Source organism: Trichomycterus rosablanca, chromosome 13, assembly GCF_030014385.1.
Source record: "Trichomycterus rosablanca isolate fTriRos1 chromosome 13, fTriRos1.hap1, whole genome shotgun sequence".
Lineage (NCBI taxonomy): Eukaryota > Metazoa > Chordata > Actinopteri > Siluriformes > Trichomycteridae > Trichomycterus > Trichomycterus rosablanca.
This window is the reverse complement of record NC_086000.1, coordinates 31,393,041-31,420,490: the sequence shown is the minus strand read 5'-3', so window position 1 is coordinate 31,420,490 and position 27,450 is coordinate 31,393,041. Positions and strand designations below refer to the sequence as shown.

Genomic DNA, 27,450 nt, shown 5'->3' with positions numbered 1-27,450 from the left:
AGAGGTTGGCTTTAAAAAATAGACACATGAGTGCTGCCAGCATTGCTGCAGAGGTTGAAGACGTGGGAGGTCAGCCTGTCAGTGCTCAGACCATACGCCGCACACTGCATCAACTCGGTCTGCATGGTCGTCATCCCAGAAGGAAGCTGACGCACAAGAAAGCCCGCAAACAGTTTGCTGAAGACAAGCAGTCCAAGAACATGGATTACTGGAATGCCCTGTGGTCTGACGAGACCAAGATAAACTTGTTTGGCTCAGATGGTGTCCAGCATGTGTGGCGGCGCCCTGGTGAGAAGTACCAAGACAACTGTATCTTGCCTACAGTCAAGCATGGTGGTGGTAGCATCATGGTCTTGGGCTGCATGAGTGTTGCTGGCACTGGGGAGCTGCAGTTCATTGAGGGAAACATGAATTCCAACATGTACTGTGACATTCTGAAACAGAGCATGATCCCCTCCCTTCGAAAACTGGGCCTCATGGCAGTTTTCCAACAGGATAACGACCCCAAACACAACCTCCAAGATGACAACTGCCTTGCTGAGGAAGCTGAAGGTAAAGGTGATGGACTAAACCCAATTGAGCACCTGTGGCGCATCCTCAAGTGGAAGGTGGAGGAGTTCAAGGTGTCTAACATCCACCAGCTCCGTGATGTCATCATGGAGGAGTGGAAGAGGATTCCAGTAGCAACCTGTGCAGCTCTGGTGAATTCCATGCCCAGGAGGGTTAAGGCAGTGCTGGAAAATAATGGTGGTCACACAAAATATTGACACTTTGGGCACAATTTGGACATGTTGACTGTGGGGTGTACTCACTTATGTTGCCAGCCATTTAGACATTAATGGCTGTGTGTTGAGTTATTTTCAGAAGACAGTAAATCTACACTGCTATACAAGTTGTACACTGACTACTCTAAGTTATATCCAAGTTTTATTTCTATAGTCTTGTTCCATGAAAAGATATAATAAAATATTTGCAGAAAACATGAATGGATGATGTACCAGGACAAAGAGTGATATAAGAGATGAATGTATCTCATCAGTCAAGAAACTGAACATTCTAACTAACTGCCAATCCAAGACTTGGTGCCCAGGTGGCGCAAAGGGCTATTCCCTTAGCACACCAGGCGAGATTCTGAACACCCCGGTTTAAATCGCGTCTCTGCTACATGTCGGCTGGGCGCTATCTAGTGGCCACAATTGGCAGTGCCTGCAGCAAACAAAAATTGGCCACCATGTCTGCTGGGTGGGGAGATGACCAGATTAAGTGGGCGGGGTCCTCAAAGAATGTGCAGGGACCCTGGTTAGCAGACCAAGGTGCCTGTACTGAAAGTGGATGAGCCTCATGTGCGAATCCACCAAAGCACGGGCATAAAAGAAGGGGTCCGCAAGGACTGCGCACATGTCAGAGGGGGCGTGAGCAGGCAAATGTACCCTCCTTGAATACAGTCGAGATCCCCAGCAGCAGAAGACAAATTGACTACAGTAAAATGGGATAAAATACATAATTTATTTATTTATTTATTAGAATTTTAACATCATGTTTTACACTCTTTGGTTACATTCATGACATAAACCGTAGTTAATCGTTAGACAGGATTCATCAGTTCACAAGTTTAATGTCAAACACAGTCATGGACAATTTTGTATCACCAATTCACCTCACTTGCTTGTCTTTGAACTGTGGGAGGAAACCGGAGCTCCCGGAAGAAAACCCACACAGACAAGAGGAGAACATGCAAACTCCACACAGACAGGACCTGGACCACCCCACTTGGGGATCAAACCCAGGACCTTCTTGCTGTGAGGCGACAGTGCTACCCAGTGAGCCACCGTCAAAAGACAATGCATACATTTCAAGTGGATGAATGGCTTTTGTAATTGTTTTACTTCCACTGCAAAGTGGTTGAATACTTATTTCTCCACACCGTAGTACACTTAAAACACCTGTGATTTTCCACAAATAGGTAACAAAATATTAGCAACATAAGTACTATCATTAAATCCTGAAACAGTAAAACATTTAAAATGTAATAAAAGGCCATTGTGGTAACTGACATCTCTTGTGTAAAGTAAAATAATCACTAGGTAAATTACTACACAGCAGAAAAGGTACCTCAGGCACATAAAAAAGATTTCATCAGCTTCTCTAATCTGAGTAGTATTTTTAAATGAGCACCATGTAAATGATGCATCACGCTGTGTAATAGCAGGCATGTAAAAGTGTGATGCTTACTAAAAACAGTGTAAACAGCAGAGCCATGATGCCATCATGCCATGATGATGTTACAGCTCATTTACACTAACACTCAACATTAACTGAACACTGGCTGAGAACCAAGTCGTCTTAATGATTAAAACAAAGCATTAACCATCTTGAAGCAGATGTGCATGTGACCCACCAGTAGCTCTGAGGTAACGCTCAGTTCATGATGAACAGAAATCACCTGTGATATACACAACACAACATACACAACATCTGTCTATAGAAAGATCATGTAGGAAATCAGTGATGAACCATACAAACCAAATTATAAGGTAATTAAACTCTCAGGCAGTGGGTGTCAAAAAGTGCTATGCACCACCTGGAGGCAATACAAGCTCCCCCAAGTGGGACTAAAACCTCCGAAAAATGTGCTGCAATTTTTATTTAGTGATTTCTATCGTAATCTATCAGAATGCATTCAGTGCTAAATATACAATTTATACTTTGTAGAAAACTGTATTCTATAAAATGTCAAAACAGATGCCAGGGTGAATATTGCCAGCTCTTAATAATCAGTTACACCTGTTGACAATGAGGAGGATGGTTGACTGTGTGACATCTAATCTAATCTTAATCTCAATATAAACACCACAGCTAATGTTAGCAAGAGTGGCTTTATTGCTACACGATTGTACAATGCATTAGATTTCATTCTACCACAGACTGAACTGAAGGATGATTAACACTGGTTAATTTCATAATGCTTTCTGAACCCCTTTCCAATTAGTAAAACGCAATAAAAACAAAACTGTGATTTCTTCATTTTATTTTTCACTTTCTTTATTTAACTGACCAAACTACAAAGAAAGATTTCCAATATTTTTACTAAACAACTTGACTGTGTTTTGAACACACATGTATAAGCAAATTACAAAATTGATGCCTGTAACACACTCAAAGTTGGGACAGGGCAAAAAAAAACAAAAAAAACAACATATATATATATATATATATATATATACAGTGTATCACAAAAGTGAGTACACCCCTCACATTTCTGCAAATATTTCATTATATCTTTTTATGGGACAACACTATAGACATGAAACTTGGATATAACTTAGAGTAGTCAGTGTACAGCTTGTATAGAAGTGTAGATTTACTGTCTTCTGAAAATAACTCAACACACAGCCATTAATGTCTAAATAGCTGGCAACATAAGTGAGTACACCCCACAGTGAACATGTCCAAATTGTGCCCAAATGTGTCGTTGTCCCTCCCTGGTGTCATGTGTCAAGGTCCCAGGTGTAAATGGGGAGCAGGGCTGTTAAATTTGGTGTTTTGGGTACAATTCTCTCATACTGGCCACTGGATATTCAACATGGCACCTCATGGCAAATAACTCTCTGAGGATGTGAGAAATAGAATTGTTGCTCTCCACAAAGATGGCCTGGGCTATAAGAAGATTGCTAACACCCTGAAACTGAGCTACAGCATGGTGGCCAAGGTCATACAGCGGTTTTCCAGGACAGGTTCCACTCGGAACAGGCTTCGCCAGGGTCGACCAAAGAAGTTGAGTCCACGTGTTCGGCGTCATATCCAGAGGTTGGCTTAAAAAAATAGACACATGAGTGCTGCCAGCATTGCTGCAGAGGTTGAAGACGTGGGAGGTCAGCCTGTCAGTGCTCAGACCATACGCCGCACACTGCATCAACTCGGTCTGCATGGTCGTCATCCCAGAAGGAAGCTGACGCACAAGAAAGCCCGCAAACAGTTTGCTGAAGACAAGCAGTCCAAGAACATGGATTACTGGAATGCCCTGTGGTCTGACGAGACCAAGATAAACTTGTTTGGCTCAGATGGTGTCCAGCATGTGTGGCGGCGCCCTGGTGAGAAGTACCAAGACAACTGTATCTTGCCTACAGTCAAGCATGGTGGTGGTAGCATCATGGTCTTGGGCTGCATGAGTGTTGCTGGCACTGGGGAGCTGCAGTTCATTGAGGGAAACATGAATTCCAACATGTACTGTGACATTCTGAAACAGAGCATGATCCCCTCCCTTCGAAAACTGGGCCTCATGGCAGTTTTCCAACAGGATAACGACCCCAAACACAACCTCCAAGATGACAACTGCCTTGCTGAGGAAGCTGAAGGTAAAGGTGATGGACTAAACCCAATTGAGCACCTGTGGCGCATCCTCAAGTGGAAGGTGGAGGAGTTCAAGGTGTCTAACATCCACCAGCTCCGTGATGTCATCATGGAGGAGTGGAAGAGGATTCCAGTAGCAACCTGTGCAGCTCTGGTGAATTTCATGCCCAGGAGGGTTAAGGCAGTGCTGGAAAATAATGGTGGTCACACAAAATATTGACACTTTGGGCACAATTTGGACATGTTCACTGTGGGGTGTACTCACTTATGTTGCCAGCCATTTAGACATTAATGGCTGTGTGTTGAGTTATTTTCAGAAGACAGTAAATCTACACTGCTATACAAGTTGTACACTGACTACTCTAAGTTATATCCAAGTTTTATTTCTATAGTGTTGTCCCATGAAAAGATATAATAAAATATTTGCAGAAATGTGAGGGGTGTACTCACTTTTGTGATACACTGTATATATATATTAGGGCTGTCACACGATTAAAAATTTTAATCGAGATTAATCGCGATAAAGCACATTATCTGACAAAAGTGAGGATCTTTTCCTGTTCATGACCCTGACACTGAAAACAGGTGCACCAACCATAATGTTTTGATCTAATATAAGGCATCAATAAAGCATCAAAACACAGATATGATTATTTCATAGATCTATTAAGAAAACCCTTTAATACTGTTTGTGCAGAAAGAATACTGGGAAATACTGTTCTACATTACCATTTAAACATCTATAAATACCTGAAACAGTCAAGTTAGCAGACATTATCTATAAGTAATTGACTGTAGCTATATAAAAAAAAGTGTTAATTAAAACAGTCCATGTAAACGCTTAGTCCATATAAATATCAGATACGAATGTGTTTTTAGAAAACTACAAACATCACAAATATAAATCATGTTTATAACCATGTGATAGAATAACCTGAATAAACTGTAGAGATGAAACATCACACAGAGTTTCACTTTTTACCGGAGGGGGAGGAGGCGGAGCTACACGGTTTTGATGGACAGCTCTAGCAGCCAATGGAAATACTCGTTACAAAGCCTGCGTGATTTCATTCATCTTTTCATCAACATTTACATTTACATTTACATTTTAAGCATTTAGCAGACACTTTTATCCAAAGCGACTTACACGATGAGCAATTGAGGGTTAAGGGCCTTGCTCAGGGACCCAAAAGTGGCAACTTGGTGGTGGTGGGGCTTGAACCGGCAACCTTCTGTTTACTAGTCCAGTACCTTAACCACTGAGCTATCTCTGGCCCTATCAACACTGAGCTATCAACACGTAAAAAAACCGCTAAAAGTAGTTTATCATCGGACAGTTCATGCGCTTTACATCCTAATTCATCTGAAATACAGATAATTACCACAGAGACACACATGTATATGCCAAATAAAAATAGATTAAAAATTTTAATCTTGATACATTTTTTTAATCGCGATTAAAATTTTAACACGTTAATCGCGTTAATTAACACGATTAACGACACCCCTAATATATATATATATAGACACAGCAGAGCTGCTGGAGTTTTTACATACCGTGTCCACTCACTGTCCACTCTATTAGACACTCCTAACTAGTTGGTCCACCCTTTATCAATGGTCACAGGATGCTGCCCAAGGGGCGCTGTTGGCTGGATATATTTGGTTGGTGGACTGTTTTCAGACCAGCAGTGACAGTGAGGTGTTTAAAAACTCCATCAGCGCTGCTGTGTCTGATCCACTCATACCAGCACAACACACACTAACACACCACCACCATGTCAGTGTCACTGCAGTGCTGAGAATCATTCACCACCCAAATAATACCTGCTCTGTGGTGGTCCTGGGAGAGTCCTGACCATTGAAGAACAGCATGAAAGGGGGCTAACAAAGCATGCAGAGAAACAGATGGACTACAGTCAGTAATTGTAAAACTGCAAGGTGCTTCTATATGGTAAGTGAAGCTGATAAAATGGACAGTGAGTGTAGAAACAAGGAGGTGGTTTTAATGTTATGGCTGATCGATGTGCAGAACAGTTTTGTACACACTAGACCTCGGCAATAGAAAGAAAGAAATAAAATAAAATAAATAAATACAAAATAACACACACCTGCTTAGATTCTATTTATGGACGAATAATTTGAGGTATGGAAGCAATTTAGCCGTTTTAAAGAGGCAATTTGTGTAATTACTTAAAGAGGAAAACCACAGAGCATTTATAACCATTACATTTATTTGTAATTGTTGTAACAAATGAGTCTATTTCTGGAACAGTTCACCAAGCTGTAGTGTAACAGCTGAAACAATAATTGGTCTCAGATAATTGCGACGTCAGGTCATGCTGTACACAAAATGATGGGAGAATCAGTGACCCTTCTGTAAACCCCCTTATTCAACACACTGTAGAAACGGTTACGCCAACCACTAGAAGAAACTGCTCCGATTTTTCCATTGAAGAATCGAATTGAAAAATAATCACAAACCCTCAAAATACCTAAAAGCAGCTGATGCTTTCCAGAAACAATCATGCAAATGATTAAAAAGGCAGGTATTAATCAAAACGTCAGTGTGTTCAGTGTTAAATCTGCAAAACCTTTTTGTGGTTTGCAACCTGAGGTCATGCTGTTCAGACATTTATGTTTGAGATGCGTGACCGGGCTCTGTTTTAATCTCATATTGAATGCTGACTCCACAAGGTCAGAATGTTCAACACGAATACCTGCAGCAGCCCAAATCTGAATTGAATAAGATGTAGTGATGCAGTATTAAAGCTACATGACTGTAGGATGCAACAGTAAAGCAAACCTTATGTTTCAAATGCAAAACTAGGATTGGAAAATTTAAATATGAAACTGCCACTACATTTATATTAAATACTGATCAATAATTATCATTCATGTATTCATTTGTACTAACCGCTACATTCTGGCCAGGATTATGCTGGGTTTTATGTACAAGGCAGAAAGAGAAAGAGAAATGCCCGCATTGCTTAGGTGCTGCATTACCATGCATGCAACTCCATTACCATCAGGTCTAGAGTTCATGTCCAAGTAATGTCACCTGCCAGACCAGATGCAGACCAGGTGTTAGGCTGGATGGGGAGTTACCTCCTTGTCACTGCAACAGCAATTCCTATTGTCTTGTAGGCCACACAAGCTTACAGTACCGTCACTAAGTGTGTAAAAACTCCTGTTACAATACGAGCAAGTGTCAAACTGTCTCTGGGAGAAATATAGGCACAAGAACTGTTGGATGCTTCATAGACTGAGTTTTATGTAGTGTGAACAAATGTAAAAGCACTATACACAATGCTGAGCACAGAATGAGAAAAAAGCACTGCATCAGTAGACTCTGGAGCAAAGAAAACACACTCAAGCGATACATTACAATTATAGAAAATCAAAGAGAACATTAGTTGGAAGAAATATGGTCTAAAATTAGTACTAATTTTTACTGATGCTCATAAGGCTGATGCAGTAGTAATTTACAATCTATGGAACTGCAGTCATAATAAAAAAGCAGCAAGGGGAACCCTTTAGTTCAACATTTTCTGCATTTAGCAGATGCTTTTATCCAAAGCGACTTACAAAATACAGCATACAGTTTAAGCAATTCAGTGTTAAGGCCCTTACTCAAGGGCCCAACAGTGGCTATCTGGCAGTGGTGGGGTTTGAACCACCTGTGCACATGAAGGAAAGCTCGGTTTAAAAACCAAGAAACTTCAGCATCCTGCACAGAGCCCTGACCAAGAGAAAGAAAATTGCATTGCACTGCAGTCACAATCCTACTCAGAAATGTCAGATAGTATTGTCACAACAGTTTAGGGATGGATCTTGGCATGTGTTCTGGTTACATTTTTAGTCCCAAACGACATTGCTCCAATGGAGTTAAAAATCTTCAGTACCTGGGTTTCCATGTCCAGACAGCAGCTCACACTTCTAAAGGTCTCAATACCAAATGTAGGTCAGAGTAAAGATTCTTTGCACCTGAGTCCCAGTCAATAGACTCAGAAGCAAAGGAACCACTCTTTCTCTGGAGCAATGATTGTATTTAGCATCTGACTTTACAGACTAATCTAGTAATGTGGTAGATGCCAGGAAAACAATATACAGCGACAAAATCCCAATTCCAGTTCTGCCATGCAATCACTGTTGGGTCCTTGAGCAAGGCCCGTAACCCTCTCTGCTCGAGGGGTGCTGTACAATGGCTGACCCTGCGCTCTGACCCCAACTCCCAAACAAGCTGGGATATGCGAAAAAAGAATTTCGTTATACTGTACACCTGTAAATGTATATATGACAAATAAAGGCATTCTATTTATTCTATTCAATCTATTCTATGACTTGTTGCCCAATGGGAATTTGCAGTTGGCCAGTACCACATCTATCTATCTATCTATCTATCTATCTATCTATCTATCTATCTATCTATCTATCTATCTATCTATCTATCTATCTATCTATCTATCTAATCTAATCTAATCTAATCTAATCTAATCTAATCTAATCTTTGCAGTTTCATGAATAAAGCCCAGCAGTCATCTTCCATGTAACAGGAGAACTTGTTCAAAAAGTTGAAATGACTACAACAGCAAGGGCAAACCAACTCCACATTATTATCAACTACAAAAAAGTTTTTGTTCAAAATTTCTTGGTTTGCTGAAGCATTAAGAGTTCCTTTCACTGGAACTAAGGGGCTGAGCCCAACTCCTGAAAAACAACCCCACACCATAATCCCCCCTCCACCAAACTTTACACAATGCAGTCAGACAAGTACCATTCTCCTGGCAACCGCCAAACCCAGACTCGTCCATCGGATTGCCAGACAGAGAAGCGTGATTCGTCACACCAGAGAACACGTCTCCACTGCTCTAGAGTCCAGTGACGGCGTGCTTTACACCACTGCATCTGGCACTTTGCATTGCTCTTGGTGATGTAAGGCTTGGATGCAGCTGCTCGCCCATGGAAACCCATTCCATGAAGCTCTACACACTGTTCTTGAGCTAATCTGAAGGCCACATGAAGTTTGGAGGTCTGTAGCGATTGACTCTGCAGAAAGTTGGCGACCTCTGCGCACTATGCGCCTCAGCATCCGCTGATCCCGCTCTGTCATTTTACGTGGCCTACTTGCTTTGTGGCTGAGTTGCTGTCGTTACCAATCGCTTCCACTTTGTTATAATACCACTGACAGTTGACAGTGGAACATTTAGTAGCAAGAAAATTTCACGACTACACTTGTTGCACAGGTGGCATCCTATCACGGTACCATGCTGGAATTCACTGAGCTCCTAAGAGCGACCCATTCTTTCACAAATGTTTGTAGAAGCAGTCTGCAAGCCTAGGTGCTTGGTTTTATACACCTGTGGCCATGGAAGTGATTGGAACACCTGAATTCAATGATTTGGATGGATGAGTGAATACTTTTGGCAATATAGTGTACTTGAGTTCTCTTGATGCACAGCTAGTCCCTCTGGAGTACACCTTTTCCCAGGCCACAGTGCCACCCATGCAAAAAAACTTCCACAGATTGCAAATCACACCCCTGTCGAAGGGACTCTTTTCAGAGTCAAAGGATTTAAGATATGAAATCCGGTACCACAACATGAACTCCCATGTGGTGGTGTTGATAGCTGCAAGATATAAATGTGTGCTCAGTAGCAGCAGTACGACGAAAGAAAAAATATCCATCCAAGCTCAGACTGAAGGAGTCACTCAGATGAGTGATGAAACGTATCTCCACACCAAACCTTGTGTCCAGATGAACTGATTCAACTTTGTAGATTATCAGTTGTTGACAAACTTTTGGTTGTGAAGCTTATTTGGGTTGAAACCCAACATGACATGTGTTTCATTACTTGCTGTGGGTAGAGGATCCTTTATTTTTTACAGTTTACTATTTCATATCATAAGCACAATGCTGAAATGTAATTATAATCAGCTTCGTGTAAACACAGGTAATTATCTGCAGTAATGTAATCACCTATCCTAATAAACTATATGATTAAAATGTCCATGCTGCTTGGTATGTGATATTCTCAGACCTATTAAAAAGACATTTACTATGCCATGAATGCCAAACAGAAATGCGTCAGACTGCCCAAATGCTGGAATTTTGGCACTGTTAACTGTGCTGCTTTTGCCTTTGGCATGGAAATCCAGTTAGAATGTGAATTCCTTCACCACACTCAGAGATTGTGTTTAAACCTCTACCTCGTCACATGATTTCAATTATGTGAGCACAACGTGCACTGAAAGCAGAAACAAGGCCATGTGAGTTTAACTGTCTGGAGTTTTAACATTTATGTTTTGGGAATAATCCTGATTAAAACCAGGAAACATCCACTAATGTAGATCTTACATTAGCCAAGCACAACACAACTCCCAACCAGTTATGCTCAGGAAGCAGCAGCATCGCTCGGTCCTTCATTAAACAGAGCATTCCAAGAATATTTTTCCTCTAGCAAGATGACATCACATCATAAATATGGAGTGATGGACGTATTTAGTTTACAAGGCACAGACCAAATTTCACAGAGCGTGATTGGCAGGAACTGAGATGACAATCAGATGAGTAAACAGAGGATTTAGCTTAATAAGAAACACATCCAGAGAGCAAATAAAGAGCCAAGTCAACACTGTTTCAACAGCTTTGCAATGGCAATGTTTCAGATTTTTATCAATCTGATTTCTTTTATTTTGATTAGAGATTATGATTATACTGTTTATACACACAATAAACTATACAATGTGATAGAAATCTCCATTTACTCCATTCACCATTCAGAAGATTTGACACCTCTCTGACAAAAACATGTTATTGCAAGGAACACACGGAAGAACATGTTGTAACACTACAAAATGTTCTCTTCAGGGATAAATCGGATGGTTATATGTAGTAAATCAACACACACTTAAGTGTCACAGTCAGTGAATACAATCGATGATTTAGCCTTTCCTGAGCAACTTGCAACAACACATCCATGTTTTTCAGCATTTATACAATAATGCTACTTCTTACTTTTTTTTATTACAAACCCAATTCCAAAAAAGTTTGTTTATTTGGTTAAATGCAGAAAAAAATCAGAAAGCACCAATAAGTGATATTTTATATATTTCTCATGTATATACACTGATCAGCCATAACATTAAAACCACCTCCTTGTTTCTACACTCACTGTCCATTTTATTAGCTCCACTTACCAAATAGGAGCACTTTGAAGTTCTACAATTACTGACTGTAGTCCATCTGTTTCTCTTCATACTTTTTTAGCCTGCTTTCACCCTGTTCTTCAATGGTCAGGACCACCACAGGGCAGGTATTATTTGGATGGTGGATCATTCTCAGCACTGCAGTGACACTGACATGGTGGTGGTGTGCTGGTATGAGTGAATCAGACACAGCAGCGCTGCTGGAGTTTTTAAATACCGTGTCCACTCACTGTCCACTCTATTAGACACTCCTACCTAGTTGGTCCACTTTGTAGATGTAAAGTCAGAGACGATCGCTCATCTATTGCTGCTGTTTGAGTTGGTCATCTTCTAGACCTTCATCAGTGGTCACAGGACGCTGCCCACAGGGCGCTGTTGGCTGGATATTTTTGGTTGGTGGACTATAGTCCAGCAAGGACAGTTAGGTGTTTAAAAAACTCAATCAGTGCTGCTGTCTGATCTACTCATACCAGCACAACACACACTAACACACCACCACCATGTCAGTGTCACTGCAGTGCTGAGAATGACCGACCACCCAAATAATACTCTGAAGTGGTCCTGACCATTGAAGAACAGTCAGTTATTGTAGAACTACAAAGTGCTTCTATTAAAGAAGAAAAGAATGTGGTTAATTGCGTCCATCATTGTTAAAGGAATGCAGTTCATCTTGTGAGTACAAATGCAATAACAAAAGCTTAAACATCAGGCAGTGTAGGATGTAGAACACCGTCCTTGCCATCAGCAATCACAGAGACACAACAGCTTCCATGTAAAGGTCACCGTCATTATGTGTTCTTACAGTTAATCCAACAGGAGCAGAGGCCTATAGTTTTACACCAGTTATTGTACAGCCCTTAAGGCAGAGACGTAGCATTTCAAGATCATTAAACCTTATTAAAAGCAGAAACTGTAGACATTTGCAGTCAGATGCATGAAAGGTGGTTCACTTTAGCCCCTATTCAATTCAAAAGGGTTCACGGCTGTCCACCAGGAATACATGGACAGTGGGAGTTCAGTGGTTCAAATGCTGGACTAGTGATCAGAAGGTTGCTGATTCAAGTCCTACCATTAAAAAGTCGCCACCATTGGCCCCCTAGGCGAGGCCCTTAACTCTCATTTGCTTGCGAATGCATTCAGTAACAACTGTAGGTCAATTTTGAGGAAAGGCATCTGATAAATGCCTTAAATGTAAAGTACTTGACCTTAGTGCTGACATCTTTAGTTCACAGTGGCTTCACTTTCTGGAAAGATACAGTAGCTCCATTGAAATGTGCTACTGAAGCACCAGGTGCAGCCCTGTACCAATAAGATTTAAAAATGAACTCAATTTGCAGGATGGTTAACCAAGATCAAAATGCTGTGGTTAAAGGGTAAACAAAAAGGGTAAAGGGAAATAAAATAGGTGGCCCAAAAAATGGAAACAAAGTAACAAATGAAAGAAAAAAGGAAAACGCAGAAATGAAAACTGGTTGTCACAATATGGCAAGTTGTTTAGAGCGGCTGCAACAACCCAAAGAAAAGAAACCCAGAACAAGCCGGAGAAGGCAAAACACAAGTGGCAGGCCACCCTACCAACTGAAGCAGTCCAGGATAACGCATTCAAAGAAAGGCAGGTTGCCAACAGAGGAGCTGGCAAATCTGTAAGGAAGACACTATGACAAATAAAACACTTCAACTTAAAGCAAATTAACACTCAAAAAGATGCAAGTGACTGTCAGGAACTGATTTGTCAATTAATCGTGCCTCCATGCCCCCTTTGCCAGCCATATTTGAAATATTTAAAAATGTACAACAGAACCTACATGAAATAAAAGAATAATGCCTTTGTAATGTGTGCAGCATGTGGTTTTGCATCGTCTTGTTGAAAAATGCTTGGATGTCCCTGAAAAATATGTTGTCTTGAAGGCAGCATATGTTGCTCTAAGATCTCAATGTACTTTTCTGCATTAATGCTGCCATCACAAAAGTGTTAATGATCTTTGCCAAGGGCACTGACACACCCCCATACCATGACAGACCCTGGCTTTTGGACTTGTTGCTGATAACAGTCTGGATGGTCCTTTTCGTCCTTGGTCCGGAGCTTACGGCGTCCATTTAAAAAAAAAAAAAGATCTGGAATGCTGATTCATCTGACCACAATACACGATTCCACTGTGTGATGGTCCATCCTAGATGCCTCCGAGCCCAGAGAAGTCGACGCCGCATACATGGTTAACATAAGGTTTCTTTTTGCACAGTAAAGTTTTAAGTGGCATTTGTGCATGTAACTCTGTATTATAGTGCTTGACAAAGGTTTGCCAAAGTAATCCCTCACTCATGTGGTTCTATCAGCTATTGTTGAGTGGCGGTTCTTGATGCAGTGCCGTCTGAGGGATGGAAGATCACAGGCGTTCAGCTTAAGCTTGCTCCCTTGGCCTTTACACACTGAAATTCCTCCTGATTCCTTGAATGGTTTAATGATATTATGCACTGTAGAGGGAAAAATATGCAAATCCCTTCCAATCTTTCTTTGAGGTTCATTGTTTTTAAACATTTCAATCATTTTATCACACATTTGTTGACAAACTGGAGATTCTCTGATCATCTTTGCTTATCAAAGACTCAGCCTTTCCTGGATGCTGCTTTTGTACCAAACCATGATTCCAATCACCTGTTTGGAATCACATCATTATTTAGTTTTTTCACCTCATTACTAGCCCTAAATTGCCCCTGTCCCAACTTTTTTTGGAATGTGTTGCAGGCCTGAAATGCAGGAATGGAGGTTTATTAACAAATAAAATGAAGTTGAGCAGACCATGAAATATCTCAGGTTCATCCTGTCTGCAATCAAATAAAAGTCAAAGTAAATGTAAGGAACACTGCATTTTCATTTTATTTGCATTTTCCTCACTGTCCCAACTTTTTCTGATTTGGGGTTGTATAAAACTTTTTAAAAGATTACAATGTTCACTACATGTGGTTCCTCGTTGATAAATTGATGTCATGGATTTTACAGCATGACCACAGGAGGTAGCCCAGATGTGGAATAGAAGGCTATATGACCGTGGGCAGGGTGGAGTATATAGAAGCACGTAGTAAATCTTAAACATGGACTGGTTACTGGTTATCCACAACCCTCACATTACCGTGGTTATAGCTGGTTGTGTTTAGGTTCTTTATGTTCTTGCAACTACAAACCCAAAATTACTTTAACTGGCTTTTTTATGACTGACATAAATTAAAACAAAAAAATACATTGTCCAAAACTATTCACTCGTTGTAACTAACCACATCATCCTGTTTAGGATTGTGGTGAGTCTAGCACCACACAACAACATATACATGACAGGAACACACCCTGGATGTGAATCTACTGTACATGAACACTTTAATGCTCACTGACCATTTTATTAGGTTTGACTCTGTAAGTACATTTACTGGCCATTTTATAAGTTAAACCTACCACATACTCCACTTTATAGACATAGAACTATAGACTCTAACCTATTTACTGTACCCACTGCACCCTATCACCCCATATTGTATTTTACTCCATCCATCTACCAAAAGGAAGCCCCATATGACCTAAGCATGCTGTGATCTGATAAGTTTAACCTTCCTATTGGTTTTTGGTGTTTGGAATTAATGGACGTTCTCTGGGCGGCACAGTGGCTCAGTGGGTAGCACTGTCGCCTCACAGCAAGAAGGTCCTGGGTTCGATCCCCAGGTGGGGCAGTTCAGGTTCTTTCTGTGCAGAGTTTGCATGTTTTCCCTGTGTCTGCGTGGGTTTCCTCCGGGAGCTCCGGTTTCCTCCCACAGTCTAAAAACATGCAGTTAGGTTAATTGGAGGCACTGAGGCCCTATAGGTGAATGTGTGTGTGTATGTGTGTCTGCCCAGTGATGGAGTGGCGCCCTGTCCAGGATGTTACTGTGTGCCTTGCACCCAATGAAAAGCTGGGATAGGCTTCAGCACCCAATGCCCCCCCCCCCCCCCCCCCCCACATAATTGGATAAAGCCAGTAACAAAGGTAACCTGAACATTTTAAAGGGCACCATTAGTGCTGGAGGGTTTATATTCATTTCTGAGCAACATATGCTGACATGTAGACTGTTTTTAAAGACGTCATTGCTTGTTTGAACTGCATAATACCAAACGACATGCAGGGCAGTGGTAGCTCAGTGGTTAAAAAATGGACTAAATGGGGGTCCAGGGTAGTGCAGTGGGATATTCCGCTAGCACACCAGCACTGGGATTTTAAACTTCCGAGTTTGAATCTCTGCTACCGGTTGGCTGGGCAGCCTCTAGCAGACACAATAGGCAAATGCCTGCAATCGACAAAAATTGGCCTCTAATCTGCTGGGTGGGAAAAGACTAATAAAGAGTGGGGTCTTCAATGCTGTGTAAGGGCCTTGGTTGCCCAGGGTGCCTGTACCGTGCGCTAAACCGACCTCACGTGCAAATCCACTGAAATATACTGGAGTAAGAAGGGATTGACGGACTGCACACGTGGCAGAAGGTGTGTGTGTCAGGCGAATATACACCCTCCTTGGACATCATTGGGTCCCCAGCAGCAGATTGGCTATGTTAAATTGGGAGAAAAAGGGTGAGAAATGCTCTAGCATCCGCTGACCCCGCCCTGTCATTTTACGAGTTGCTGACGTTCCCAATCGCTTCCACTTTGTTATAATACCACTGACAGTTGACTGTGGAATATTTAGTAGCGAGGAAATTTCACGACTGGACTTGTTGCACAGGTGGCATCCTATCACGGTATCATGCTGGAATTCACTGAGCTCTGAGAGCGACCCATTCTATCACAAATGTTTGTAGAAGCAGTCTGCATGCCTAGGTGCTTGGTTTTATATACCTGTGGCCATGGAAGTGATTGGAACACCTGAATTCAATGACTTGGATGGGTGAGTGAATACTTTTGGCAATATAGTGTATCTTGTAATGTGCAAATCACAACTTTGCACAAGACATTGCTGTCTTTTTAATTTCTATTCTTTCTACTGTTTCAATGTCACATTTCATATTTCTTATATTAATTGATTGCAGCTGTAAGTCAGCAGTTGTGAATACAGGGCTTATTAGATACTGTACATTTTTTTCTGTGCACAATCACACCAACGTCAATTTACATGATCGATTTTAGCTAAATTGGAAACAGTTGTAATTCTTTTGTTACTCTTGAAACATGAGTTTCCGTTATAGTGGAATCTTTTGGGAGCAATCAGAGGCAATAAACATTCCTTCTTCCAGCTGCTCCATCCATGATTTAAACCTTTGATTAGTCTGACGCAAAAACACTTCTGGAGAACATCAGGTCGATCGGTTTTTGTTCTATGCTGAAAGACAGACGTAACAATACCAAGCAATAGAGAGCAACAGAGCAGATTCTCCCTGGTGCCGTATGAAACAGACCAACAGAACATTCCACAGGCTGCATGTCAAGCGTACATGATTTACTTCTACATTTAAACCAAATCAATCTTCATTATCTTATCTGAAGGAAAACCTTTTACAGATCCCAGTCTATGTAATCTCAGCAGACAGCTGGAACAGACTGCTTTCAACAAAAATATCAAATCTATCTTGGTATCAATTTTGGCAAAGCATGTGATGCATTAAACACCCAGCAACATTTAAAGCATGGAAGTGAAACATGCATGAAGTCTATTTAGAGTTTTCCCAAAATGATAGCGTAGCAGAGGCAGCTGGCAGGAACCTCAGAGGGAGTAAGTGACTGTCTCACCAGATTCTACAGCATGCCAGCAATTATGCTAGCTCACTAACTTATGGTTTTAAAGTCTTTCAGCAAGACAGGGCCAAGACTTCAGTGTCTCTGCATCCATTAGTAATGTCTTAATAAACTTTCACAAATAAGCTTTTTATTCCAATATAGTCACATATATAGCTGCAGTCAAAAGTTTAAATACATAAGTAGGAGACATTTGCATTATACAGTCAAAAGTACCTGACTATAGGCCCTGTGCAGACCACTGCAGTTTCCCCATACCAACCTGGATAAACTGTGGTTCTGTCTGAAAACCTAATGAGCTGCCTTGTTGCCTACTGCCTACCTTGGGTGCTGCCTAAGAGGAGAGGATTCTAATAAGACATCAAACTTACAAGGTGGATTATGTAGATGCACTACTACTCAGGCCATTCAAACCAATAGGCTGGGGTGGCACAACCCGCTAGAATGCTAGTTAACATCTCTGTGTACCAAAACCATTACGTTACATAGTTTGCGAATAAATTACACTCATACACCTTCATACAAATTAAAAATCAACAATAAATTAATCACATTTGAAAAGAACTCAGTTCGTTGCTCCGTATTCGTCTATTATATTTGTCATTTTGTGTGAGAAAAGTTGTGCCGCTGAATGCTGGGATTGCCTTCACTGCTAAGAAAGCATCAGATGCTCCCTCATTATTCAGTCAGATTATAGCTTTGAATTAGGGCACCTCAGTAGGCAGCATTTTAAGGTATCTAATAATTTAAACGTCTTTTTCTCTGGAGCGTGTAGGATGACGTAAAATACGTCTATGTAGGGAGCTCACTAGGTTTTCAGACAGACCCAATGTGTTTATGGATCTTGCAACAGGAAAAGCTCTTCACATACACATACGTGAACCTGAGTTTTGTTTTTGTTTTTTTTAGAGTAATAATACTAAGTAAATATAATGAAAATCAGAGTAGCAAAAATATACACCCAGCAACTTGTATATAATAAGAATAAATAATAATTTGGTGCTCTAAAAGGTTCTATTATGGCTCTCAATTTCTCACAGGTGATTATAGTTGACTAAAACTTCTCTGTGCCTTTATGAACAGGGCTAGTTTGACTGCACCTGTTAGACTGAGCCTTGATCATTACAATAAAAGGGGAGAAAGCTCTGTACAGACCTCTAAAAGCAAATCAAGTCAGGAATGCTACTTGGAGCCGGAAGTACAAGGAACAAGGTCGGAAAGAAAATCCAGACTTGTAAATATGACTGAATGGTCAAATGTTTTCCAAAAACCACCAGCTGCAAAAAAGCTGCTGCAAAACAGGGGGATTACTTTAACATTCTTAAAACTTAAATGCAATTGCAAGTGTTCCTACTGGAGAATGACCCAACACACACACACACAGGGACCCAAAGACCTTCTTAAAATCCTAACCTTACATTGTACCAGATGCTTGTTGACTATCAAAACCAGCTAATCAAGTTGAAAGGGGCATAAAACAAAATTATATGCACTTCATGTTCATTTTGAGCCAGAGCCATCTAGAGCATGGACTGTAACAGTTTCTTTTTCATTTTCGATTAAGTATGTGTTCTCATAGGCACACAAGTGCTGAGATCTCGAGCTCTTGAATTTAAATCAGCCGGCTGGGAGCTTACACAGCTACACGACTGGTTGTGTGTCTGTAAGGGGCAATGACTGAAGAGGGTGTCCAGTTGGTACTGCTCACTTGGTCAGAAAGTGGAGGTCTGCAGGAGTAGAGGTGAATTACGATTGGGTAATTGAATACAACTAGATTGGGAGGAAAAACTGGGGGAAATGCATAAATAGAAAATTCCAGGACTTTCATTAAACATGACACTGTTCAGCCCAGTGGAGTTCCACCACACCAACAAACCATGTCTTTATGGACCTTGCTGTGTGCACAAAAGAAAAGAAAGTAAAAGGCCTTCCACAAAATGTTGAAATCATATACAGTATAATAAACGTACAAATCTTTTTCTGTAGGTTTGGGTCTACATATGGATTTCATAAGAACCTGTATGATCTCTTAATTTCATAGCAACTGTCACTATTAAAATATTACACCACTGTGGAGGAATTTTATTGAGCTGCTCGCCAAACACGCAGCAATAACAAGAACCATAAAGCACGCGGTGGAACATGTGCTAGCATTCATAGCAGGTACGTAACAGTGATCAGTGCATCACTCATCTTATGAATAGAGACATATTTTTCTTTGACAAGCAAGCTACACCCAGCAGGTGAGGTCAGCACAAGCAGGATCTCCAAGCAGATGAAAAGCCAGTACTGCAGCATTATCACATCGTAATCAAAAGCAGAATGCTAACAATCTGCTGAAGTATTTTATGGAAGTGGGAAACACTTTGAACGTCCATGCATCCATTCATCCATCCATCACCATTACTGTTAAGGAAAACGTCTCTGAAAATGTCATTTGATGGAAGAATGCATCAGGGATTACATTATGACCACCTCCTTGTTTCTACACTCAGTCCATTTTATTAGCTTCACTTACCATATAGAAGCACTTTGCAGTTCTACAATTACTGACTGTAGTCCATCTGTTTCTCTACATACTTTTTTAGCCTGCTTTCACCCTGTTCTTCAATGGTCAGGACCCCACAGGACCACCACAGAGCAGGTATTATTTAGGTGGTGAATCATTCTCAGCATTGCAGTGACACTGACATGGTGGTGTGTTAGTGTGTGTTATGCTGGTATGACTGGATCAGACACAGCAGCGCTGCTGGAGTTTTTAAACACCTCAGTGTCACTGCTGGACTGAGAATAGTCCACCAACCAAAAATATCCAGCCAACAGCGCCCTGTGGGCAGCATCCTGTGAGCACTGATGAAGGTCTAGAAGATGACCAACTCAAACAGCAGCAATAGATGAGCGATCGTCTCTGACTTTACATCTACGAGGTGAAGCAACTAGGTATGAGTGTCTAATAGAGTGGACAGTGAGTGGACACGGTATTTAAAAACTCCAGCAGCGCTGCTGTGTCTGATCCACTCATACCAGCACAACACACACTAACACACCACCACCATGTCAGTGTCATTGCAGTGCTGAGAATCATCCACCACCTAAATAATACCTGCCCTGTGGTGGTCCTGTGGGGTCCTGACTATTGAAGAACAGGGTGAAAGCAAGCTAAAAAAGTATGTAGAGAAATAGATGGACTACAGTCAGTAATTGTAGGACTACAAAGTGCTTCTATATGGTAAGTGGAGCTGATAAAATGGACAGTGAGTGTAGAAACAAGGAGGTGTTCATAATGTTATGCCTGACCGGTGTATTTGCCAGACAGCATTGTCAGAGAACAGCACTGCAGGTTTCAGGATAAAGTCAACAGATTCCTCCACCAGTGTCTCTGAGGATAAACCGAATTAGGCCTTAAACAAATCCCAGGCCTCCAGTTTTACTAGACGACGTTTAAACTGTACATTTATTGCATATTTCAGTCAGTTCAGCTAAGGCTATGCTCTCAAGTCTTGCTCTTTGTCCATCGCCATGATCAAAATTATGATTGGCTACACTTGCTTCACTAAGATTTATTACTGCGTGTGTTGGCGCACATAGAAATAAATATTTCTGGTAATTGTCACTACATTCAAACACAAGTGCATCTCTAAATAAAAAATGCTCTCATCAGAAACGTTCTGGCTGCAACTGAACCCTAATTCATGACGTGATTTGAGGTTATGCATACAGAAGCACAGAGCTTTGTGCACAAAGGTTTACTATTGAATTAAATATCTTAGAATGGATAAGAGCTGGAGCAGTTCTCACAGTGGACACGGTATGAATGTCCAAGAGACATGAGATAAGACTTTATTGATCGTTTTGGGGTAATTAACTTGTTACAGCAGTACAAGAGAAGGGTGGTAAAAAGGACAAAACAACTAGAGTGTATTTGGGTGAATTCAAAAAACGTTATTGTCTATAATAAACACCCTACCAGCGCATTCATTTTTCTATTAAGTATGCAGTAGTGCAGGTATCTGTTAGTTTTTCTATGGAAAGTCTAATAAACATAGAGTATACTGATGTATTTAGTGTTTTAAACACAGAGTTCTCCATTAGCTGCCATGCATCCCAATTTGATGAATAAATGTTTCGCTCTGAACTAGAACTGGACATCATCAAAACATGTGTTTGTTTGTTTTTTTATTAGGTCCTTGTTTAGAATCCTGCATGCAATTATCTCTACTGGTCTTATTACTGAGCTGGGCATTATTAGCCAAAAATGTCCAGGAAGGGTCTGAGTCTGCGGTGGAGCAGACAAGAGTTTCTGGCGTAGACTGAATCCCCAAAGCTATGATCAGAGTAATTATCAGAGCAGAGGTTTATCATTATTTTTCAGTTACTAAACCATGAAGAGAGGAAAGGAGCCAAACACATGGCAGCTGATGGAAAGAAAGGAGGATCTGCCCTGAGACTCCAGTACTGCAGTATCCAGGAACCAGAAGATCTGCTGCTGTCATTTAAAAAACCTGAATGGTAAATCAAGGGTCAGGTTTCTAAACTGAAACTTTACATTCTATTACTGTCCGAGTGCAGTCAAAAATTATTCAAATGTTTATAATCATACGCCATGGGTTTACATAATTTCTGAGTCAGATTTATAAAAGTCTATTAAAACATTTACATGACAAATTAAAAGTTTACCTACTCTTGCTTAGTACAGCAGTCTAATGCACTATCCCATCACTGGTAGCGCAGTAGTAATGGCAGGGACAGTGGTAGGCTAGCAGTTAGAGCTTTGGACTATTAATTGAAAGGTTAAGAGTTTGAAATCCAGCCACTGTTGGGCTCTTAAGCAAGGCCCCTAACCCTGTCTGCTCCAGGGGAGCCGTACAACGGCCGACCCAGCATCTGACCCCAGCTTCCAAACAAGCTATGATATGCATTCACATTTACATTTTTGGCATTTAGCAGACGCCTTTATTCAGAGCGACTTACAGTACTGTGACAGTATACAGTCTGAGCAATTGAAGGTTAAGGGCCTTGCTCAAGGGCCCAACAGTGTCAACCAGTGGCTACCTGAGGTTAACCACCCTAACCACTAGGCTACACTGCCAAATTATTTACATTTACACTTTCGACATTTAACAGACGCTTTTATCCAAAGCGACTTACAGTACTGTGACAGTATATTGTCTAAGCAATTGAGAGTTAAGGGCCTTGCTTAAGAGCCCAACAGTGGCAACCTGGCAGTGGTAGGGCTTGAACCAGCGACCTTTTGATTATTAGTCTAGTACCTTAACCACTAGGCTACAACTGGCTACAACGGTTGTAGGGGAGAAAGAATTTCGTTGTACTTGATTTAGAGTCTTAGCAGCACCTGACAGACACAAGTGACCATGTCTGACAGAGAAAGGTCAGATGGAAACTCCCCATCTTGACTCTGTTATAGCAACATCAAGACAGTTTCGGGATTTCAATTAATTGAGCAACTAGTCTTTTTTTTGACAGAATGATTGGAACACAACACAGAATTACAGACCCAGTTACCAAAAAAGTTAAGACATTTTGAAAAATGCGATAAAAGCAAAAATCTGTGTTTTGATAGTTTGCTTGGACTTTTTTTTTATTAACTAAAAAGTACAAGGAAAATATTTGCAATGTCTTCACTGATCATTGTGTTTTTCATATAAATATCTACAAATTAAGAATTTGATGCCTTCTACTCACTAAAATATCTTTTTTTATCACCATAATTGTGAGCTGTTGTGTCGAATTCTCTCAACCAATGGCAAACTACTCAGTTCTAGCTCAGTGGTTAGGGGTACTGGACTAGTAATCAGTAGGTCTCTGATTCAAGCCCCACAACTGCAAGGATGTCAATTTTTTTGGCCCTTAAGCAAAGTCCTTAGTCCTAGATACTGGACTATTAATCAAAAGGTCTCTAGTTCAACCCCTAACATCTCCAAGTTGCCACTGCTGGGCTCCTAAAGAAGTCACAGTGTAAATTAGGTTGGATTAAAACATCTGCTGAATGTTATGAATGTAAATATAAACCAGGTGCATTTTTTGCAGCATTAATACTTAATCTTTATTTTTATGCATTTATTTTACATATACTTACGGACAGGGTTAATTTACAAGTGTGTGTAAATTTTAAATAGATTTTTGCACTGGAAGAAGCACATACTTAAAAACAAAAACTAAAGTAGCTAAACACTTGTGACCCTTTCACTGTATCCACTTAAAATAAACTAAATGCACCACTACACTTCTGGGTTAAACTCAATAGCTTATGGTGGCATTTTGGGTCATTTTATGTGTGTAAGTGTGTTTAATTACTCACCAGTGTTTATGTTCTTTAAATGAGTATGTGTTTTATCCTCTGGATTGTCATCTGTCAGACTCTTTTCAGCAGGAGCACTGAAGGTGGTCTGCTGTGATTTCTGGGAACTGTTAAAATGTAATAGTTGAGCGTTGGCTTCCTGGACTTTTTTCTTCTCTTTCTTCAGCATGCTTACAAGTATACCTGAAACACTTAGTATAGGAATTGTACCAGTAGAGGACAGACTTTGTTATGCTGATACACCACTAATAATGGGTGTCAAGTCTAATTCACAAATGCAGCATTAGGTTTTATATTGAGACGAGCTTCATCAGAATGAATGAAATCCCAAGACTGCCAAGACACACATGTTCCTCACAAGTGCATGTACACTTTTTACCTCAACTGGAGAAAATTTACAATATACATCTACATCACTTACAGTGGGGTCAAAAAGTATTTAGTCAGCCACTGATTGTGCAAGTTCTCCTACTTAGAAAGATGAGAGAGGTCTGTAATGTTCATCATAGGTACACTTCAACTATGAAAGACAAAATGAGAAAAAAAAATCCAGGAAATCCCATTGTAGGATTTTTAAAGAATTTATTTGTAAATTATGGTGGAAAATAAGTATTTGGTCAATAACAAACAAGCAAGATTTCTGGCTCTCACAGACCTGTAACTTCTTCTTTAAGAAGCTCTTCTGTCCTCCACTCGTTACCTGTATTAATGGCACCTGTTTGACCACGTTATCTGTATAAAAGACACCTGTCCACAGCCTCAAACAGTCAGACTCCAAACTCAACCATGGCCAAGACCAAAGAGCTGTCGAAGGACACCAGGAAGAAAATTGTAGACCTGCACCAGGCTGGGAAGAGTAAATCTACAATAGGCAAGCAGGTTGGTGTGAATAAATCAACTGTGTGAGCAATTGTAGGAAAATGGAAGACATACAAGACCATTGATAATCTCCCTTGGGGTCAAGATCTCATCCCGTGGGGTCAAAATGATCATGAGAACGGTGAGCAAAAATCCCAGAACTACACAGAGGGACCTGATGAATGACCTGCAGAGAGCTGGGACCAAAGTACAAAGGCTACCATCAGTAAACACACTACGCGGAGAGGGACTCAAATCCTGCAGTACCACCCGTGTCCCCCTGCTTAAGCCAGTACATGTCCAGGCCCGTCTGAAGTTTGCCAGAGAGCATATGGATGATCCAGAAAAGGATTGGGAGAATATCATGTGGTCAGATGAAACCAAAATGGAACTTTTTGGTAAAAACTCAACTCGTCGTGTTTGGAGGAAGAAGAAGAACCCAAGAACACCATACCTACTGTGAAGCATGGGGGTGGAAACATCATGCTTTGGGGCTGTTTTTCTGCAAAGGGGACAGGACGACTGATCCGTGTTAAGGGAAGAATGAACGGGGCCATGTATCATGAGATTTTAAGCCAAAACCTCCTTCCATCAGTGAGAGCATTGAAGATGGAACGTGGCTGGGTCTTCCAGCATGACAATGATCCCAAACACACCGCTCGAGCAACGAAGGAGTGGCTCCGTAAAAAGCATTTCAATGTCCTGGAGTGGCCTAGCCAGTCTCCAGACCTCAACCCCATAGAAAATTTGTGGAGTCCGTGTTGCCTAGCGACAGCCCCAAAACATCACTGCTCTAGAGGAGATCTGCATGGAGGAATGGGCCAAAATACCAGCTACAGTGTGTGCAAACCTGGTGAAGACTTACAGGAAACGCTTGACCTCTGTCATTGCCAACAAAGGTTATGTTACAAAGTATTGAGTTGAACTTTTGTTATTGACCAAATACTTATTTTCCACCATAATTTACAAATAAATTCTTTAAAAATCCTACAATGTGATTTCCTGGATTTTTTTTTCTCATTTTGTCTCTCATAGTTGAAGTGTACCTATGATGAAAATTACAGACCTCTCTCATCTTTCTAAGTAGGAGAACTTGCACAATCAGTGGCTGACTAAATACTTTTTGGCCCCACTGTATAACTCCTGTCTACTAGGTTTACTATTTGTACCCAGTTTCTTTTACTATCCAAAAACATTAAGAAACTGAACTAGCTGCTTATACTAAAAAACCACCTTGTTTCTACACTCACTGTCCATTTTATCAGCTCCACTGACCATAAAGAAGAACTTTGTAATTCTACAATTACTGACTGTAGTCCATCTGTTTCTCTGCATGCTTTGTTAGCCCCCTTTCATGCTGTTCATCAATGGTCGGGACCCCACAGGACCACCACAGAGCAGGTATTATTTAGGTGGTGGATAATTCTCAGCACTGCAGTGACACTGACATGGTGGTGGTGTGTTAGTGTGTGCTGGTATGAGTATGAGCTGGGATTTAAACACCACACTGTCACTGCTGGACTGAGAAAAGTCCACCACCAAACCACAGCGCCCTGTGGGCAGCGTCCTGTGACCACTGATGAAGGTCTAGAAGATGACCAACTCAAACAGCAGCAATAGATAAACGATCGTCTCTGACTTTACATCTACAAGGTGGACCAACTAGGTAGGAGTGTCTAATAGAGTGGACAGTGAGTGGACTCACTTAAAAACTCCAGCGGCACAGCTGTGTTTGATCCACTCATACCAGCACAACACACACTAATACACCACCACCATGTCAGTGTCACTGCAGTGCTGAGAATGATCCACCATCTAAATAATACCTGCTCTGTGGTGGTCCTGTGGGGGTCCTGACCATTGATGAACAGGGTGGAAGCGGGCTATATATACAGCCATCTTCCAGTTGCCTGAGATTGACCAAAACACGTTGAGTAGTTAAGTATGTGAGTTACTAGATTCACTGTTAATTAGGTTAAAAATAAAGTTAAATTTCATCGAGTTACTACAAGCAAATGGCACCCATTCGGTGAAATGGCCCATGTATGTTTTGCCCCAGGGTAAACTGGAGCCATGACCAGAAAGTATTCCTGCCTTAGGTTTCCTTGGCCCACTGAGACCCCAATCAGAGTGAAGCAGATATTAGGGAAAGAAAATATACTAAATAGTTATTTTGTCTGAGTAAAATGTTTCACTGCTCTACCAGCTCTCATCATTTAGATGTTTAAGCTTCTGTATGTGTCCAGGAAAGACAATGGATCACACTGATGGTTTTATCATGCAGCTAAAACTGATATATACGTCTGACTGTTAGCGGCTGGTTTTGACGGATCAGTTCTCTAGCAGCAGAAGATGAACTTCAGATTACCTCTCTGCATCCAAAATTCACAAATCTGACATGTCAGCACAATAACCTGGCGTTTACTTTGGAGATAAACTCCCTCTAACAGACGATCAAATAGCTGTCTGAATTTTCCACCATACGCAGTCAGACCTAAAGACACGAGACGATGCGGTTGACATGCTTATTTCCCCCAAACCCCAAAAATGTGAAACCTCACCCTTAAACAAGCAAAATTATGGTTAACTAGGTCTAAGGACTTTCAGCAGGAAGGAGAGGTAATGTTGGAATATTTTATAGCTCAGATAATTTACACATAAATCACAGATGTTATATTTAATAATTTATGGTTTAAATTCATGAAAGTGTTTCCTATATTCCATTCGTTAATGTCTTACGAACCGCAGAAATCCCACAGTGGTCAGTAAGGTCAAGCCAAGAGCAAAATTTGGTCAGTTTAACAGCAGGAAATACAAATCCTTTAACAGACTAAATTTATTTATTTATTTATTTATCTATTTACTTTTATTTCTCTCTCTCTCTTTAAACTAACAAGTGTGTCTGCTACTGCACAAATCAGTCTGTTATGCATGTACACTCATTTATTCATTGTCTGTTTTACCGTTGCT

The 27,450-nt window shown here is 40.8% G+C and overlaps 1 protein-coding gene across 5 annotated transcripts in view; it reads right to left on the bottom strand.

The window, feature by feature from the left end:
- kif6 (kinesin family member 6) overlaps positions 1 to 27,450 on the bottom strand; it is a 133,051-nt gene that overhangs the window by 44,791 nt on the left and 60,810 nt on the right. For all 5 annotated transcript variants that reach the window (XM_063006998.1, XM_063006996.1, XM_063007000.1 and 2 more), the window contains exon 13: positions 23,623 to 23,805. In XM_063006998.1, the coding sequence (XP_062863068.1) occupies positions 23,623 to 23,805 (183 nt within the window). The remainder of the gene's footprint in view (positions 1 to 23,622; positions 23,806 to 27,450) is intronic.